The following is a 16486-nucleotide window of genomic DNA, read 5'->3' on the forward strand; positions in this document are numbered from 1 at the left end:
TTTGATGTCTTCACTATTATTTTACAATGTAGAAAATAGTAAAATTAAAGAAAACCCCTTGAATGAGCAGGTGTTCTAACACTTTTGACCGGTAGTGTATGTTTTCAAAATGCATACTACCTACAGCTCATTGCAAAGTGATGAAGCCTGCCTTCTGTTGCCTATGTGTGCTGTTTGAGATGCGGCAGCAGTATCTGCATGCTGTACGAGTATGATAAATAAGATACATAACGAATCTACTGTGTACACACGTGCCATTTTAATTCGACTAAATTATGCAAATTAACCTATAGACCGAATAGCATTACCAGTCAAATGTATTTACATCAATGAAGAGGCTAAAATGCATTATTTCGCAACAGCATTTGTTCTTATTCTCCCAGACAATTTGCTGGCACCAATTTTATTTCTCGCCCAAAATAATTATAATAAACGCCAAAAGCCGGCTATTACCGGAAACTCTAACACACACACACACACACACACACACACACACACACACACACACCTCTTCCTTTTCAACTAACAACATTTCTTTGGAAAAAGTTGCCTGGGTGTTCTTTAGAATTGTGTGGAAATGCCAGAAACGCGTTTGTCCAATCAGTCAGGAAACATTTGCGGTCTCCAAAATCTCATCTGTGACATCATCACAGCATCCAACACCCACGTGAACCTTTCATGTCATGTCACTTCATACAGGAAGCCTTTGGCATCATGTTTTCTTTCTCTTAGATACACTTGGCCCACAATTAGATGTAGCTCTTTCCTGTACAAAGCCCTCCCTGTCTACTATTAATCATGTGAGGACAAAATTATTGAGCTTTAGATCCATCTCCTTCGGAAATTCCCCCCTTTTCATGATCTTAAAAATGGTGAAAAGGACTCCATTTGAATTGTGTGATTTAATCAGATGTCTGCAATCTGAGATCATACATGGGCTAAGTACTGGAATCTGCAATGATTAATGTTCTTAAGTACAGGATGATCTGAGTTAATGGTAAAAAAAGAGGGGGAGGGGGGGCTACAGAAGAAAAAAAGTGGACTAAGAAATGGATTCAATTTTGACAATGATTGTGTAGCCTACTCGTCTTCATACACACACTATGTATGCTCTGTTCATCTATCAAATCTACATTGTCCATACATCATTTGTGTTACTACCAGACTATAACAATGTTAGAAAATACCTAATGATTAACTGGCGATCATACATTTCCTGGTATATTTAGCAGAATTAGTGAATCTTCATGGCGAATAAAAAATGCAGCAGAATCATTATTTCTTTGGTTTGCCCGCATTCATTTCCTTTCCCTAAATTATATCATTCGTCATCCTCTCATTACAAGGACAGACAATTTTGAACCAATTCCAATTGCCTTTTATTGCTAGCTTAGATGATACAGGATGCATATTTTTCATAACTCTGTCTACTACGGACTCTGTTATTGTAGCTAAGATAATATATTGTGCCCTGCATGAATAAATGCAATAATAAAGTTAACATGATTCACATTTTGGGTTGCATGCAAACTTTCCTGTTACTGTATAGTACGTTGTTGTTGTGCATGTTGAGTTTCCAAGGTAAAACTGTTCCAGTGGAATAACAAAGTAACAGGCTATTACAAGATAATATACTACTAGATATTACATACAGTACTACAAGATAATAAATACATATGAACTCATGCAGTAATTGTCTAAGATGCTCAATTATTTGTCTAGTACTGTATTTTCTTGGAAAATGAGAATGTAAGTACTAATAGGCACGTACAGCGCATTTGTAAAGTATTCAGACCGTCGCCCCAGTCTGAGGTCCTGAGTGCTCTGGAGCAGGTTTTCATCAAGGATCTCTGTACTTTTCTCTGTTCATCTTTCCCTCGATCCTGACTAGTCTCCCAGTCCCTGCCACTGAAAACATTCCCATGAGCATGATGTTGCCACCACCATGCTTTACCGTAGGGATGATACCAAGACTCCTCCAGACGTGACGCTTGGCATTCAGGCCAAAGAGTTCAATCTTGGTTTCATCAGACCAGAGCATCTTGTTTCTCATGGTCAGAGTCCTTTTAGGTGCCTTTTGGCAAACTCCAAGGGGGCTGTCACGTGCCTTTTACGGAGTGGCTTTGTCAGAGTGACCATCAGGTTCTTGGTCACCTCCCTGACCAAGGCCCTTTCCCCCAATTGCTCAGTTTGGCCGGGCGGCCAGCTCTAGGAAGAGTTTTGGTGGTTCCAAACTTCTTCCGTTTAAGAATGAGGGAGTCCACTGTGTTCTTGGGAACCTTTAATGCTGCAATCATTTTGTGGTACCTTTCCCCAGATCTGTACCACGGTACAATCCTGCCTCAGAGCTCTACCGACAATTCCTTCGACTTGGCTTGGTTTTTGCTCTAACATGCACTGTCAACTATGGGACCTTGTATAGACAGGTGTGTGCCTTTCCAAATCATGTCCAATCAATTGAATTTACCACAGGCGGACTCCAATCAAGGTGTAGAAACATCAAGTATGATCAATTGAAACAGGATGCACCTGAGCTCAATTTCGAGTCTCATAGCAAAAGATCTGAATACTTAAGTAAATAAGTATTTCTGTTTGTTTTTTCCCCGATACATATGCAAACATTTCTAAACGCCTGTTTTCACTTTGTCATAGTGTGTTGTGTGTAGATTGAGGAGGAAAAACAGAATACAAAATGTGGAAAAGGGTCGAAGGGGTCTAAATAACTTCCAAATGCACTGTAAGTAACATAACTGTTACCTAGTAAGTACATGCCTGGTAAAAAGTAATTAAACAGGTTATTCCCTTTAATGATGATTTAATTAATTTTACATACCAGAGTAAACCAAGGCATACAATAATATGTTCTCTTGAATCCTCTTAATCAAGTTGCAAGCACAGCAGAATCATTCTATATTCAACACGAACACCCAAGCTGTCAGTGCTATTTAATGAGATTCAATTAAGATGTTGGTTTCAAAAGACTGGCTCAGCACATGCAGCACATACAGTCAAATAACTCAAGGCTTGAAATGCACACCAATGGAAAGTGATTTGAGTAACCATACTACATTTGCTGTATTGAATTTTAGGAATATTGTTCAGTATGAATGTTTATTGCAATATGTTACTAAGAGGCACATAAACTGACATTATATACACTGAAGCTACCATAGCAAAATAGTTTTAAATGTCCAAAATCAGAAGAAACCAATATACGGTTCTGTTTAGTCCATTGATTGATCAATGAATTGATTGTCAAATACAGTACCATACTGTAATTGACATTGAAAATACCATGATTTTTTAGCCCACTTAATATTCCTGAATAGTTGAATACTAAGAGGTTTTAATGTACAAGAGTCGTTCTTCAAGACACGAAATGTGATTGAATTGGTAAAATTCTTTCAAACGTAAAAGCCTCCGTTTGACCCCAGTCTAGAGAATGGAGAGCATAGGCAAGGGAGGTCAGCTTTTTGGTTCCAGGTAGAACTCTTTTGCGTTCCAGAATCATTTGCACAGAGGGTTCTACATGGAACTCAAAAAGGTTCTACCTGAAAACAAAAATTGTTCTTTAAAAGTTACTCATATGGGGACAACTGAAGAATCCTTTTGGAAGCCTTTTTTCTAAGAGTGTATGCTAAAATATGAACAACATTTGCAATGCAAACTGAACTGCCTTTTGACCTCTAGGAAAAGCATAGAGCCACAGTATGAAATCAGTTTAACTTTGTAATTGTTACAGATCACACCATTAGCACAATATTGTCCTAGCTCCTGCAGACAGTAACAGCTGAGAGTTAATTTGCATAATACATCTTAATTTAAGCCTATTAAGGATTTGATTAGAAGCAAATCAGGTACACCGCAGATAACTTCAGATTAATGTTTTCACTGTGTTTTAGATTTTTTTGCATTCAGTGGCACTGAGCAATTAACCAAAATGTTGATTATTTTTTGTTTAAAACAACTAATTGACCCAATCAGTTCAATTATTTGTCTGTTTTTTCAGGGAGATTAAATGTGCACATTGCACAGTTTCTCTAAAGATAAATCAGATCACTACTGCGAACTGTGTGATGTTGTAGGGAGTTGTAGCTTCCAACAGACCAATAATTCTACATAATTTACCACATTGTCTGCGCTAAACTAACTACAATGACCATAATCCATTGCACGCCTACTTGTCTGGTCTGTGTGTTTCTTTTACGCCTGCCACATTAGGTTAGTGTGGGGAAGAAAGGGAAAGAGAGAGAGAGAAGAGAGAAGAATGCGTGATGGAAAGGGATAGAGAGCAGTTACTTCGCGAGGTCTCTCTACCTGAAAATACCCAATCTAAGTGATTGATAGTAGGTGTTCAGCAGTCATAAAAAAGTATGCCTTATTTACTTTGAAGAACTACTAAAATGATGATTGTCAGACAGTAGAGGCAGCAGCTCTATAGAGATGAGTTGATGACTTGAGAATAAAATAATGCAGTAATCAAATAAATCAAATGTAATATACACAACTACTCAAATATTTGATTAAAGTAAAGTGAATAAATAAATTATGGGTAATAACCGATTAGCAGTAAGGGGCAGACACTAACATTATGGGACTGGTATTAAATTGTTTTATTCTGTGTTACAACATTCAACCCACATAGTGCATTATGTAAAAATAAAAAAACAATTAAAAAAATTAATCATTGAAACCCCAAAAATAAAAGATTCAAAACGAAACAACCTCAAAAAGCACTAAATCGCTCAAATGTTGGATAGTTTCTCAAGGTGCTGTCGTCAAATTTGAAATTTGTCTATGCTAATCTTACACACACACACACACAACTACTTTTTATTTATTTCACAATTTAAGTAACTTACAATATGATGTGGCGTACACAATATGATGTGTATACAACTGAAATGAGAGAACATCATATATACAACATGTCACGTTCCTGACCTTATTTCCTTTGTTCTGTATTGTTTAGTTGGTCAGGACGTGAGCTGGGTGGGCATTCTATGTTATGTGTTTCTATGTTGGGTTCATTGTCAACTAGCCTGATATGGTTCTCAATCAGAGGCAGGTGTTTTACGTTTCCTCTGATTGAGAACCATATTAAGGTAAGCTGTTCTCACCGTTTGTTTGTGGGTGATTGTTGCTGTGTCTGTGTTTGTTCGCCACACGGTACTGTTTCGTTTCGTTCGTTTGTTTCTTCCTGTTGGTGCGTTCATTTTTATATGTTCTCAAGTTCAGGTCTGTTCACGTCGTTTATTGTTTTGTAGTTTGTTTAAGTGTTTTTCCGTCTTCGTTTACATAATAAATAAGTATGTATTCAAACCACGCTGCATATTGGTCCGATCCTTGCTCCTCTTCAGACGAGGAGGAAGACGAGCGTTACACAACACAGGATATTCTTCTGTGAATTGTGTCAAATAGAACAGATATGGATGTATCCATTTGAGAGGCATATGGCGCTAGATACCTGATCCAGCACTGCCTTCAGAGTCATATGTCCAAAAAGTAGGTCTACAACCATTCATTTCATTCAACAACTCTCAGGTAGTCCTAGTCTTTCCTGTGTTGGAGTAAACTGTGTTTTATAAGGTGATGTACAGGGTAAATGTGCTTATTGCATACTTATAAGAATGCAGTGCTCTTGGCAAGTGGAAATCCTCCACTGTACTTCATCATATACAAATGTCCTTCACACAGCAGGAACAGAGTGTTATTACATTATCTCTACTAGTCCTTCCCCATTTTCATCTTCAAAGTACATTTAGATGAACTGCCCTTACTCTTCAGTCTTTTCCCCATTTCGGTCTTTAAACCATTGTATCTGGAACCTGGACAAAGCACAGTGCTGTGGCATAATTTCCTTGATCCTTGAGATTTAGCCTGCTTACAATAAACTCTCCCAATATTCTAGTTATTGTCTGCCTTAATGAGGAAAAAAATATAACAAGAAAGCCTTTTTCTGCTGCGATGATCACATGGACACATGAATCACCCAGCCCAATGGCATATTAAATTGTGTAATTTGCCTGGAAACTAGCGCAGGTCTCAGAGGGAACGCAAGGTGAATGAGCAGTTGCAGGCTGCAGTTGCGTTGTGACTGAGGAGGTACGGTGCAGCACTGCACAGGCAGTCAGGAGACCTTGAGACCAATCATAACAGTCTGTTTTCCACACAGGAGAGATCAGTCCGCTGGGAGGGCATAGGAGTCTCTGTTCTTATCACATAGATAGTGCGCCCCCCTGCTGACTCCCTCTCAGACTATTACCTATCCACACCTGCTGTCACCTCACCTCACTGTCGTGAAATGTAATGAGATCTCTATAGCTTAGCTGGTAGAGCATGGTGCTTGCAATGCCAAGATTGTGGGTTGATTCCTGCTGGGTCCACCCACTCGAAAAATGTATGCACGCATGACTGTAAGTCGCTTTGGATAAAAAACATTTGCTAAACGGCATTTATCATTACAAAATCACACAACACACCCCATATTACTCTTATAACAAATATGAGGACAACTCAATAGGAGAGCAAAACTAAGCCATCAAGACCTTCGACAAAGTCAACACTTTTTGGTACAAAACACAATAATTAGCAACGGTTATAATCTTCTATAGAAAAATAGGCCAGAAAATGCATCACTTCTATATTTGGTGGTGCCCTTTCCTTTCATCTTTTGTCACTCAAATCAAACTGCTGCACTGGACATCCTTTTATTTTTACATGAACTAGAATAAACAACATCTGCCCTGATGATAAGATGTTTCCAGAACAAATCACTTTCAGCTTGCCAATCCCCACAAGCTACTGTCACTCACTTACTGGCACTGCAACACCTGAAGCCTTTGTTTGTTGCCCAATGTATCTAGTTAAAAGAAAATTGGGCTAACGGTTTGAGGTACAGCTAGAGCTACAGTATTTAGTCCAGTCATAGGGTTGCATGCGTCTGCAACATATGAAACAAAACACTGAAATGCTTTCCTATACTCCATCACATATTCCTTAACGTTTCCACAATGGCGTATGGTGACTTAAATCTAAAAGTTTAGTGTGTTCTGCAGTGTGCCAGGAAGGAATTGTCACTTTAAGTTACCCTTACGTTCAATGAATGATGAGCAAATCTAATACTGTAACTGGACTTCGCATGAATGTCTGTCGCCTCAAACAAAATGTCCCATAAATGAATGGGCTGTAGCTGAGGACATTCTCTTCATTACACCTTCAAAATTACATTTTCACTGAGGTATAGGCCTACTACATCTGCACAAAAAAAATAATACTTGCATCTCTTATTTCAATAGCCCTCTCTCCCTGTTCCCTTCCACACATCATTAAACATATTATTATAACATGACTGTCAGCCCGTGTCTCTCTTCGCACCATTCTTGCTCTGCCAGGTAATCAATTTGTCGTCACTCTCTGTAACCCCAGTAAAGTCATCAAGCGAAATGAGTTACAGCTGCAAAGAGCCTTCAAGAATACAGAGGGGGAAAAAAGCGAGTGAGAGAAATGACAACACCGCCCAGGAATATTCAGCTGCCTGCAAGCACATCCCAGGTCTTGAAGATGAAATATTAATGCACAATTTGTTTATCTGCAGGCCAACATCTCTCCAGTGCCGAGCTGTTAATTTTCTATCGGCACAGACAACGGATCAGTCAGTCATGAACTCTTCACAACCATTACCGGTAGACATTTTGATTAAGTATTCCTAATGTAGTGGATAGGAAAGAATGGAAACACTCTGCCTGCCAACTTTTGATTGACCATTAAGCCACTGATGAATGTGCCTGTCAAAGAGGAGACAATTACCTCAACAATGAAGAAACTCTTCAGGAAGGCTTATTTCTCTAAAGGGCTGACACATTTACCAGATTACAGGCGAGGCAGCTGAGAGCGTGTAAAGGGATCTTAGGCATCTTCTCAAAAGTTACCAGGATAATAGTGGGTTGGGGACACATTGTTTTTAAGAAAATTGATTGTTGTGGGACAAAAATACTTAGTGTGTGAATAATAATAATAATAAATACCCAGTGCATATGGAAAGTATTTAGACCCCTTGGACTTTTAACATTTTGTTACGTTACAGCCTTAATATAAAATTGATTAAATAAAACTTTTCCTCATCAATCTACACACAATACAAAGTGAAAACAGGGTTTTAGAAATTTTGGCCAATTTATAAATGATAAAAAACAGATACCTTATTTACATAATATTTCTGACCCTTTACTATGAGACTTGAAATGAAGCTCAGGTGCATCCTGTTTCCATTGATCATCCTTGAGATGTTTCTACAACTTGATTGGACTCCACCTGTGGTAAATTCAATTGAAAGGCACACACCTGCATAAGGTCCCACAGTTGACAGTGCATGTCAGAGCAAAAACATAGCCATGAGGTCGAAGGAATCGTCCGTGGAGCTCCGAGACATGATTGTGTCGAGGCACAGATCTGGGGAAAGGTACCAAAACATTTCAGCAGGATTGAAGGTCCCCAAGAACACAGTATCCTCCATCATTCTTAAATGGAAGAAGTTTGGAACCACCAAGACTCTTCCTGGAGCTGGCCGCCTGGCCAAACTGAGCAATCTGGGAAGAAAGGCCTTAGTCAGAGAGGTGACCAAGAACCCGATGGTCACTCTGACAGAGCTCTAGAGTTCCTCTGTGGAGATGGGAGAACATTCCAGAAGGACAATCATCTCTGCAGCACTCCAACAACCAGGCCTTTATGGTACAGTTTCCAGATGAAAGCCACTCCTCTGCAAAAGGCAAATGGCAGCCCACTTGGAGTTAGCCAAAAGGCACCTAAATGACTCTCCGACTATGAGGAACAAGATTCTCTGGTCTGATGAAACCAAGATAGAACTCTTTGGTTTGAATGCCAAGGGTCACGTCTGAAGGAAATCTGGCACCATCCCTACGGTGAAGCATGGTGGTGGCAGCATCATGCTGCGGGGATGTTGTTCAGTGGCAGGGACAGGGAGACTAGTCAGGATCGAGGCAAAGATTAATGGAGCAAAGTACAGAGAGATCCTTGATGAAAACCTGCTCCAGAGCTCTCAGGACCGCAGACTGGAGCGAAGGTTCACTGTCCAACAGGACAACGACCCTAATCACACAGCCAAGACAATGCAGGAGTGGCTTCGGAACAAGTCTCTGAATGTCCTTGAGTAGCCCAGTCAGAGCCCGGACWTGAACCCGATCGAACATCTCTGGAGAGACGTGAAAATAGCTGTCCAGCAAAGCTCCCAATCCACCCTGACAGAGCTTGAGAGGGTCTGCAGAGAAGAATGGGAGAAACTCCCCAAATACAGGTGTGCCAGGCTTGTAGCGTCATACCTAAGAAGACTCAGGCATTTTTACTAGGATTAAATGTCAGGAATTGTGAAAAACTGAGTTTCAATGTATTTGGCCAAGGTGTATGTAAACTTCTGCCTTCAACTGTGTGTGTGTGATATATATATATACAGTGGGGAGAACAATTATTTGACACACTGCCGATTTTGCAGGTTTTTCTACTTACAAAGCATGTAGAGGTCTGTCATTTTTATCATAGGTACACTTCAACTGTGAGAGACGGAATCTAAAACAAAAATCCAGAAAGTCACATTGCATGATTTTTAAGTAATTCATTTGCATTTTATTGCATGACATAAGTATTTGATCACCTACCAACCAGTAAGAATTCCGGCTCTCACAGATGTTAGTTTTTCTTTAAGAAGCCCTCCTGTTCTCCACTCATTACCTGTATTAACTGCACCCGTTTGAACTCGTTACCTGTATAAAAGACACCTGTCCACACACTCAATCAAACAGACTCCAACCTCTCCACAATGGCCAAGACCAGAGAGCTGTGTAAGGACATCAGGGATAAAATTGTAGACCTGCACAAATGGGTCTTCCAAATGGACAATGACCCCAAGTATACTTMCAAAGTTGTGGCAAAATGGCTTAATGACAACAAAGGTATTGGAGTGGCCATCACAAAGCCCTGACCTCAATCCCATAGAAGATTTGTAAGCAGAACTGAAAAAGCGTGTGTGAGCAAGGAGGACTACAATCCTGACTCAGTTACACCAGCTCTGTCAGGAGGAATGGGCCAAAATTCACCCAACTTATTGTGGGAAGCGTGTAGAAGGCTACCCGAGACGTTTGACCCAAGTTAAACAATGTAAAGGCAATGCTACAAAATACTCATTGAGTGTATGTAAACTTCTGACCCACTGGGAATGTGATGAAAGAAATAAAAGCTGAAATAAATAATTCTCTGACATTTCACATTCTTAAAATAAAGTGGTGATCCTAACTGACCTATGTTAATTGTGAAAAACTGAGTTTAAATGTATTTGGCTAAGGTATACGTAAACTTCCAACTTCAACTATACACTACCGGTCAGAAGTTTGGGGTCACTTAGAAATGTCCTTGTTTTCAAAAGAAAAGCACATTTTTTTGTCCATTAAAATAACATCAAATTGATCAGAAATACAGTGTCGACATTGATAATTTTGTAAATGACTATTATCCCTGGAAACAGCAGATTTTTTATGGAATATCTACATAGGCGTACAGAGGCCCATTATCAGAAACCAGAACTCCTGTGTTCCAACGGCACGTTGTGTTAGCTAATCAAAGTTAATAATTTTATAAGGCTAATTGATGATTAGATAACCTTTTTGCAATTATGTTTGCACAGCTTAAAACTGTTGTTCCTGATTAAAGAAGCAATAAAACTGCCTTCTTTAGACTAGTTGAGTATCTGGAGCATCAGCATTTGTGGGTTCAATTACAGGCTCAAAATGGCTAGAAACAAAGAGCTTTCTTCCAAAACTCATCAGTCTATTCTTGTTCTGAGAAATGACGGCTATTCCATGCGAGAAATTGCCAAGAAATCGAAGATCTCGCACAACGCTGAGTACTACTCCCTTCACAGAACAGCACAAACTGGCTCTAACCAGAATAGAAAGAGGAATGGGAGGCCCCAGTGCACAACTGAGCAAGAGGACAAGTACATTAGTGTCCAGTTTGAGAAACAGACACCTCACAAGTCCTCAACTGGCAGCTTCATTAAATAGTAACCGCAAAACACCAGTCTCAAAGTCAACAGTGAAGAGGCGACTCCGGGATGTTCCTCTGTCAGTGAAGAGGCGACAGTTCCTCTGTCCAGTGTCTGTGTTCTTTTGGCCATATTAATCTTTAATTTTTATTGGTCAGTCTGAGATATGTTTTTTTCTTTGCAACTCTGCCAAGAAGGCCAGCATCCCGGAGTCGCCTCTTCACTGTTGACGTTGAGACTGGTGTTGTGTGTATGTAGGTATGTATATTACAATGCATTCGGAAAGTATTTAGACCCCTTGACTTTTTGTACATTTTGTTACGTTAAAGCTTTATTCTAAAATGTATTAAATCGTTTCACCCCCACACAATACACCATAATGACAAAGCAAAAACATGTTTTTAGAAATGTTTGCAAATTTATAAAAAATACAATTTAAAAAATGAAATATTTCATTTACTTAAGTATTCAGACCCTTTCCTTTCAGTACTTTGTTGAAGCATCTTTGGCAGCGATTACAGCCTCGAGTTGTCTTGGGTATGTCAGTTCAAGCTTGCCACACCTGTATTTGGGGAGTTTCTCCCATTCTTCTCTGCAGATCTTCTCAAGCTCTGTCAGGGTAGATTGGGAGTGTTGCTGGACAGCTATTTTCATGTCTCTCCAGAGATGTTCGATCGGATTCAAGTCCGGGCTCTGTCTGGGCCACTCAAAGACATTCAAGGACCTGTCCCGAAGCCACTCCTGCGTTGTCTTGGCTGTGTGCTTAGGGTCGTGGTCGCGTTGGAAGGTGAACCTTTGCCCCAGTCTGAGGTCCTGAGCGCTCTCGAGCAGGTTTTCATCAAGGATCTCTCTGTACTTTGCGCCGTTCATCTTTCCCTCAATCCTGACTAGTCTCCCAGTCCCTGCTGCTGAAATACAACCCCACAGCATGATGCCATCACCACCATGCTTCACCGTAGGGATGGTGCCAGGTTTCCTCCAGACATAACGTTTGGCATTCAGGCCAAAGAGTTTAATTTTGGTTTCATCAGACCAGAGGATCTTTTTTCTCATGGTCAGAGTCTTTAGGTGCCTTTTGGCAAACTCCAAGTGGGCTGTCATGTGCCTTTTACTGAGGAGTGGCTTCCGTCTGGCCACTCTACCATAAAGGCCTGATTCGTGGAGTGCTGCAGAGATGGTTGTCCTTCTGGAAGGTTCTCCCATCTACACAGAGGAACTCTAGAGCTCTGTCAGAGTGGCCATCGGGTTCTTGGTCACCTCTCTGACCAAGGGCTTTTCCCCAAATTGCTCAGTTTGGCCTGGCGGCCAGCTCTAAGAACAGTCTTGGTGGTTCCAAACTGCTTCCATTTAAGAATGATAGGAGGCCACTGTTTTCTTCGGGACCTTCAATGCTGCAGATATTTTTTGGTACCCTTCCCCAGATCTGTGCCTTGACACAATACCATCACGGAGCTCCACGGACAATTCCTTTGACCTCATGGCTATGTTTTTACTCTGACATGCACGGTCAACTGTGGAACCTTATATAGACAGGTATGTGCCTTTCCAATTCATGTCCAATCAATTGAAATAACCACAGGTGGACTCCAATCAAGTTGTCAAAACACATCTCAAAGATGATCAATGGAAACAGAACGCACCTGAGCTCAATTTCGAGTCTCACAGCAAAGGGTCTGAATATTTATGTAAATAAGGCATTTCTATTTTTATTATTAATAAATAAGCAAAATTTTCAACAAACTGTTTCGCTTTGTCATTATGGGGTATTATGTGTAGAGTGCTTTTTTATTATTTTTATTATCCATTTTAGAATAAAGCTGTAACGTAACAAAATGTGATAAAAGTCAAGGGGTCTGAATACTTTCCGAAGGCCCTGTGTATATATATATATATATATAAGGATGAGTGTGTGTGTTTGGAGGTGCTTCTCTGTCTGTGCGTGTGTGTCTGTGTGTCCATACACTTGAGTGGGTGTCTATTAGATAAGGGTTTCACTATCTTAAGCGACTATATAGATCCGCCATTACTGGCAGAGAACAATCACCATCTGGTGCCTACATCCGCAATCATAATAAGGAGTGATAACTTCTAAACCCACTGAACAGCATCCTGCAGGGTCGGTATAATTTGTGGAACGTTACAACAGGAATCTGTTCCACAAACTTCATAAAGTACAAGGTTGCCAACAAACAACGCATACAAAGTAGCATGATCAATTCACCTAGCTAACTAGCTGCCGAATAGGCATCAACTCACCAACGTAGCTTATACTTAATCTTTGTCCATAGGCTACCAGAGACATTTTTCTGAATAAACGTGGTGAGTGAAAACTTTATGAAATAGCCCATTCCCTACCCGGTATCTTATTCAGCCACTATACAACTTTGTATGAGTTGTTTGTTGGCAACCTTGTTATTTCTGAAGTTTTTAGAACAGATTTCTGTTAGAACATTCCACAAATTATACCCACCCCATCCTGCCATCTCCACTGACAATACCTTTTATCAATCAATTCATATCCATAATCTCAATTATTTTCAGTCCCTATTTTAATAAAGCCACTGGTCTGCACTACAGTGCGTTATTACAATGGTGGAAACACTGTTAAAGAACAAGGTTAAGGTTAATCATACAGGTGATGTATATGGCCTGAATTACTGAGCATTAACACCAATTATTTAGCAGAGTGAGGTAACAAAGGATGAAAGAAGGAGTAGGACAGCCTGATGGTTTTGGTAATGATCGATCTGGCTTAAGTAACCCGATTAGTAAACACTAAAATGAGTTGGTCACCATAACAAACCAAGTATTGGAACACTGATGACCTTTAACACTACAGTACTATTTCACTATTGGTCATGACATGAAGAAAGGCCACACTGAGAATATATGCTTAAGTACACACACACACACCAAAAACTAAGGGCCACATAAACTCTAGCCTTATTTGACAGATATGCATGTATTTTTCCTGATGACCCCTAACACCTACATTTAAGCAACAGAGCTTTGTTCATATTTTACACCTTGCACTGTAGATGATGTAGGCCTACTGTATGTATTCAGTTTACTGAGTGACAGTCAGGTATAACTATTTACATAATATTTGCATTACACTGTTACAGTGGTTGTCAATGATTGTCTCAGGTGTTCTCCATCTTGTTTAAACACATAACATAGTAGACACACACACGCCAAAAAGTTAAATAAATGCTTCTTTCTCACTCTGTTCTCCATTTGTCTGTGATATCAAATAATATGAGTTCTTTGTAAGTTAAACTGTTTCAGATAACCTACCCGAAGCACACATCTGAAATATACTTTTACGCACGTCTTAATCGTTTATAGCAATACACACCACTTTTGCTTTCTGGTAAAACTATTTTCGAATGACTTGGGCTAAATTACAAACGCTAAAGTAGACTAATTCAATTAAATTACCCCCACATATGTGCGCATAATAGCCTATGCATATCTCTCTTATTCAAAAACAGAAAACTTTAACTTAATATAAAAAAGACTCGAGTATATTTGAATAAATTGCACCTTTGTCATCTCGTATTACCATCACTTTGATATTCGCTTTGGGACAGTAAAGAGGCTATATCAGTTTGATAAGAATAACATCTAATATTGTTCAAGACCAATATACGTGTGAATGTCCTCTTACCCGCAGCCCTTTTCGGCGCCTGCTGTTTCCTCCTTGGCATTTTTTAACTCGTAGTTCACGTAGCTCACTCTGTCCAGGTGAAATCAGTATGCAGTCTAATAAGCTAGTCCATGCAGAGCGAGCRACTCTCTATTTTGCTCTCAGAGTAGCCTACTTCTTTCCTCTTACTATAAAATCCAGAGTCAGAAAACGTTGCCTGGGCAATGCAGGTGTCAAAGCAATTCTTCTTCTTTCACCGTTCCTAGATCATATAGGGCGTATTGTCTTCTCCTTTTCTTTCCGTTTCGGTCCACCAAAGCCATAGGACGACGTCCGTCAGATAGATAGATGCCAGTCAGGTTCTGAGAGCACCCTGTATTGAATAGCATATATGGAAGGAAGAGCGTAAAACGTTTTGGTAATGGTACAGTAGACTATATCACGCAAGGAGCAGGCAGGGTGAGGCGATGCCAGCAAACATCGATACATAGTACAAACTGAACATTAAAAACTCCTCCCTCCTCGCCTGGACTTGATGATGGCAGTGAGACATTTGGTCGTCACTAGCCACAAAGTCATAATTAAGTCTAAACCCCGCCCATTTCTAAAATGTATCTTATTGCCAATTTTCGTTTTATGTCTATGGAAGCTAGTGGAAACCAAACATTTGTTACGCTCAATAACTTATTAAAGGGACAGAGGCCAGAGAAAACACCAGGATATGGCCCAGTAGAAACTGTAAAAAAGGTACTAGACGTCATCGATTTAAATTCCCTTTTGTTTTCACAATGTTTTGCTGAGGTGTTGGAAGAAAGAAATAGACATTTGAAAACTGAAATTGCTTCCAAACATAGTAAATGCTATATTATGAGGTTATAGAGTTGTATAAGAAGTATTCAACACCTGTTTATGTCTTTGTAATCTGTGATTCAGTCTTGCGTAGCATCATGTTCATCAACTTCACATTCACCCTCACAAAAACACGTTTTGTGCTCTAATATTGTGCTCTAATATTTTGGAAATATCTTGTACAGTGATAATTATGTCTAATCCCCGTCCATTTCTACCATTTCTGTTTGAGAATTGCAATGCTGCAGGAGAACTTGACCAACTGCTTCACCAGAAATGTCCTTACTAGATTATTGAGGTAAGTAGGTACCTGTATGTTTAGACAAATTGTGTTCCTATTACATAGAGAAGCTACTCATGACATAATCAGAAACTAGGTTTAGGTAATATGATGGATGACTTAGGTGGTCCTCACAGTGCAACATGATCTCACAAACCCTTTCGGAGAAACTGGTTTGCCCTGGCCAGTCCGTCCCTACATTACAAATGGCTTCATAATAATATTCCATCATGCCATTGATGTGGATATCAGTCATCTTACCCACAATGCCAGCGACCTCCCCTGAACTCGGCCTGAACCGGTGTGATCAATCACGGCTTAGATGCAACCCCAGCCATACCTGTCTGACAGCTTTTAACACCCACCCCGGTCCCGGCTGTGTGTTTCAAAAGAAGCATGTGTGTGTGTACACTTCCATCCAGCTCTGCTCAGTTCAGGGGTGTGTGTGTGTTCTTATGTGTGTGCCTGCGTGCGTGTGTGTGTAAATCATCGCATTGATGTCTATGGGAGGTTTGTGTGTGTGTGTGTGTGTGTGTGTGTGTGTGTGTGTGTGTGTGTGTGTGTGTGTGTGTGTGTGTGTGTGTGTGTGTGTGCGCGCGCGCATAGATGATGTCTATGGGATATCTCTGCTATACACTGAGTGTACAAACACCTT

At 40.1% G+C, this 16486-nt stretch overlaps 1 protein-coding gene across 1 annotated transcript in view; it reads right to left on the reverse strand.

Annotated features, from left to right (window-relative positions):
- LOC111966749 (teashirt homolog 2-like) overlaps positions 1–15225 on the reverse strand; it is a 70107-nt gene extending 54882 nt beyond the window's left edge. Inside the window, exon 1 of the mRNA XM_023991653.1 lies at positions 14724–15225. Coding sequence (XP_023847421.1) covers positions 14724–14763 — 40 coding nt within the window. The 5' untranslated portion in view covers positions 14764–15225. The remainder of the gene's footprint in view (positions 1–14723) is intronic.
- Positions 15226–16486: the final 1261 nt, after the last annotated feature.

Source organism: Salvelinus sp. IW2-2015, linkage group LG7, assembly GCF_002910315.2.
Source record: "Salvelinus sp. IW2-2015 linkage group LG7, ASM291031v2, whole genome shotgun sequence".
NCBI lineage: Eukaryota > Metazoa > Chordata > Actinopteri > Salmoniformes > Salmonidae > Salvelinus > Salvelinus sp. IW2-2015.